General features: G+C 40.7%; 1 protein-coding gene across 1 annotated transcript in view; it reads right to left on the minus strand.

The window, feature by feature from the left end:
* Window positions 1-903, minus strand: part of LOC103807998 (RNA 3'-terminal phosphate cyclase-like protein) — a gene marked incomplete at its 3' end in the record, with an annotated part of 2,606 nt that extends 1,703 nt beyond the window's left edge. Inside the window, exon 1 of the mRNA XM_009080752.1 lies at window positions 794-903. Within this exon, the coding sequence (XP_009079000.1) occupies window positions 794-903 (110 nt within the window). The remainder of the gene's footprint in view (window positions 1-793) is intronic.
* Between the last annotated feature and the right edge of the window lie 946 nt (window positions 904-1,849).

Raw genomic sequence — 1,849 nt, forward strand, 5'->3', positions numbered from 1 at the left:
TATTTGGGACTCTTAAGCACAAATTGAACTACAAGTTGGCAATGCTCAAGACAGTTTCCTGTAAGGGATTTCTGCCTTCTTCCTACAATGACAGCAGATTCATGTCAGATACCATACAAAAAAACTACAAGAGAAAAATAAAAACAAAAGGAAACAAACAATCCAAACCATTAACTGGATGTGCAGTTCTGTTTGAAAAAGTGAGTATTTCGCAACATATTTTGTGCCCTTTTCTTTCTGCAGAAGTAAAACCTTCTCCACTTCCATCTGCAATGGTACTACCAAATGTGTAAAGCCAATGAACTTCTTTTCATAACACAACAAAAAGTTCAGTATGTGCAGCCAGGTGTAAACTGAACTAACATTTAAACTCTCATTTAACTTCTGCTAGACGCATTAACAGCAAGATGTCACCTATTCAGTGCTTAACAAAACTACATCTGATACTACTGGATTTGCACACAAGGTAAGACTTCTTTAGAGCTTATACGTTATGTAACAGAAGGTATTTTAACTTTTTCTTGCTAGTGAAGAGATTTTAAATAGTGCTGTCCAGTTTTACATTTATTCACTTGTCTACACATGCTTTTTGAACAGCAATGTTCAACAGCAGTTTTGAGACACTGTCCTGAAATCTAGTTGTGTGATCCCTCTGTGAAATGTTTCCCCATGTGACCAGGATACACGCTCAGCAACGCAGGTGCACTTCTGCAACTAAAAGTTGGAAGACTTACTTTTTTAAAAGCAAACTCATTTAAAAGAAGGAAAACACACAAACGAACAAAAAGGATACGCAGTTCCTCTGATGCGCTTGATTTTGCCAGGGTCTGTGAACTGAATAGGCTGCAAGACCTTCCTTACAGGGCAAGAAAACAGTATCTCTCCACCCCCTTTGGGAGGCATTCCTCTCCGGTTGATCTAGAAACAATAATGGAGAAAAAAAGCAGGTTAGTAAAGAGTACAAAGAATGTACCTACACACACAAAAATTACAGCTTTTATTTCACATAGAATAAAACATTTTAACTAGGGGCATTATGTGAACATAGGCAAGAAAAACACACCCTAAAGGCAAAAGTGGATTGTGCACCAAAACTAAAAGCAAGAATTGATTTTTTTTCCCTCCTCTCTCAAGCCTAGTAAGGCATGGCTTCTCAATAAAAAACAAAGCAAAAACAACCAAACACAAAAAAACATCTTTACCAAAGCAACCTTGGCTTAACACTGGTCACTAGTGGCAAATCTGTATCTCACTGCTGAAGGAACACAGGAAGAGTTTGATGACTTTTATATGGAGGACCAGAATGAATTCATTCCCATCAACATGTCTGTCCAGCCTGACTCTGTCCCACCACCCCAGCCAACACCCACAAGGATGGAACTCAGACATGGGCCCTGAGTGGGTCTGGCTCAGGGAACCCCTGTCCAGACAGGGCAGGCCTGTGGTGAGAGCTGGAGACTGGTCCTAATGCGGGATCACTGGAGTAGGGGTTAATGGTCCCAGGGCAATGACATGAGGACGTGGGCTGTGGGCAAGACGGGGAAGCACCCAGGGTGAGGACTGTCAGAGCAAGGCACTAGCAGGCCCTGGTAGTGCAGCTAGGGCCTTCAAACATTTAAAATGAGTGTTCTTAACTATGAAAAGCTACAGATTCTTTCTCCAATCTAAAAAAAATAAAATAAAATCTATTTGACATTGAGATATATTTGGCCTGTGAAGTCTTTAAAGAAAAGCTTCTTTCCTGTATTTTCCAAACTGGAAGCAAACCTCAATCACCCAAACAGAGATCCAGCTCCTCATGAGTGAAGAAAGCAAACAATTCCATTACCACGCCCAAGCTACAAGGATG

Source organism: Acanthisitta chloris, unplaced genomic scaffold (assembly GCF_000695815.1).
Source record: "Acanthisitta chloris isolate BGI_N310 unplaced genomic scaffold, ASM69581v1 scaffold18208, whole genome shotgun sequence".
Classification (NCBI taxonomy): Eukaryota; Metazoa; Chordata; class Aves; order Passeriformes; family Acanthisittidae; genus Acanthisitta; species Acanthisitta chloris.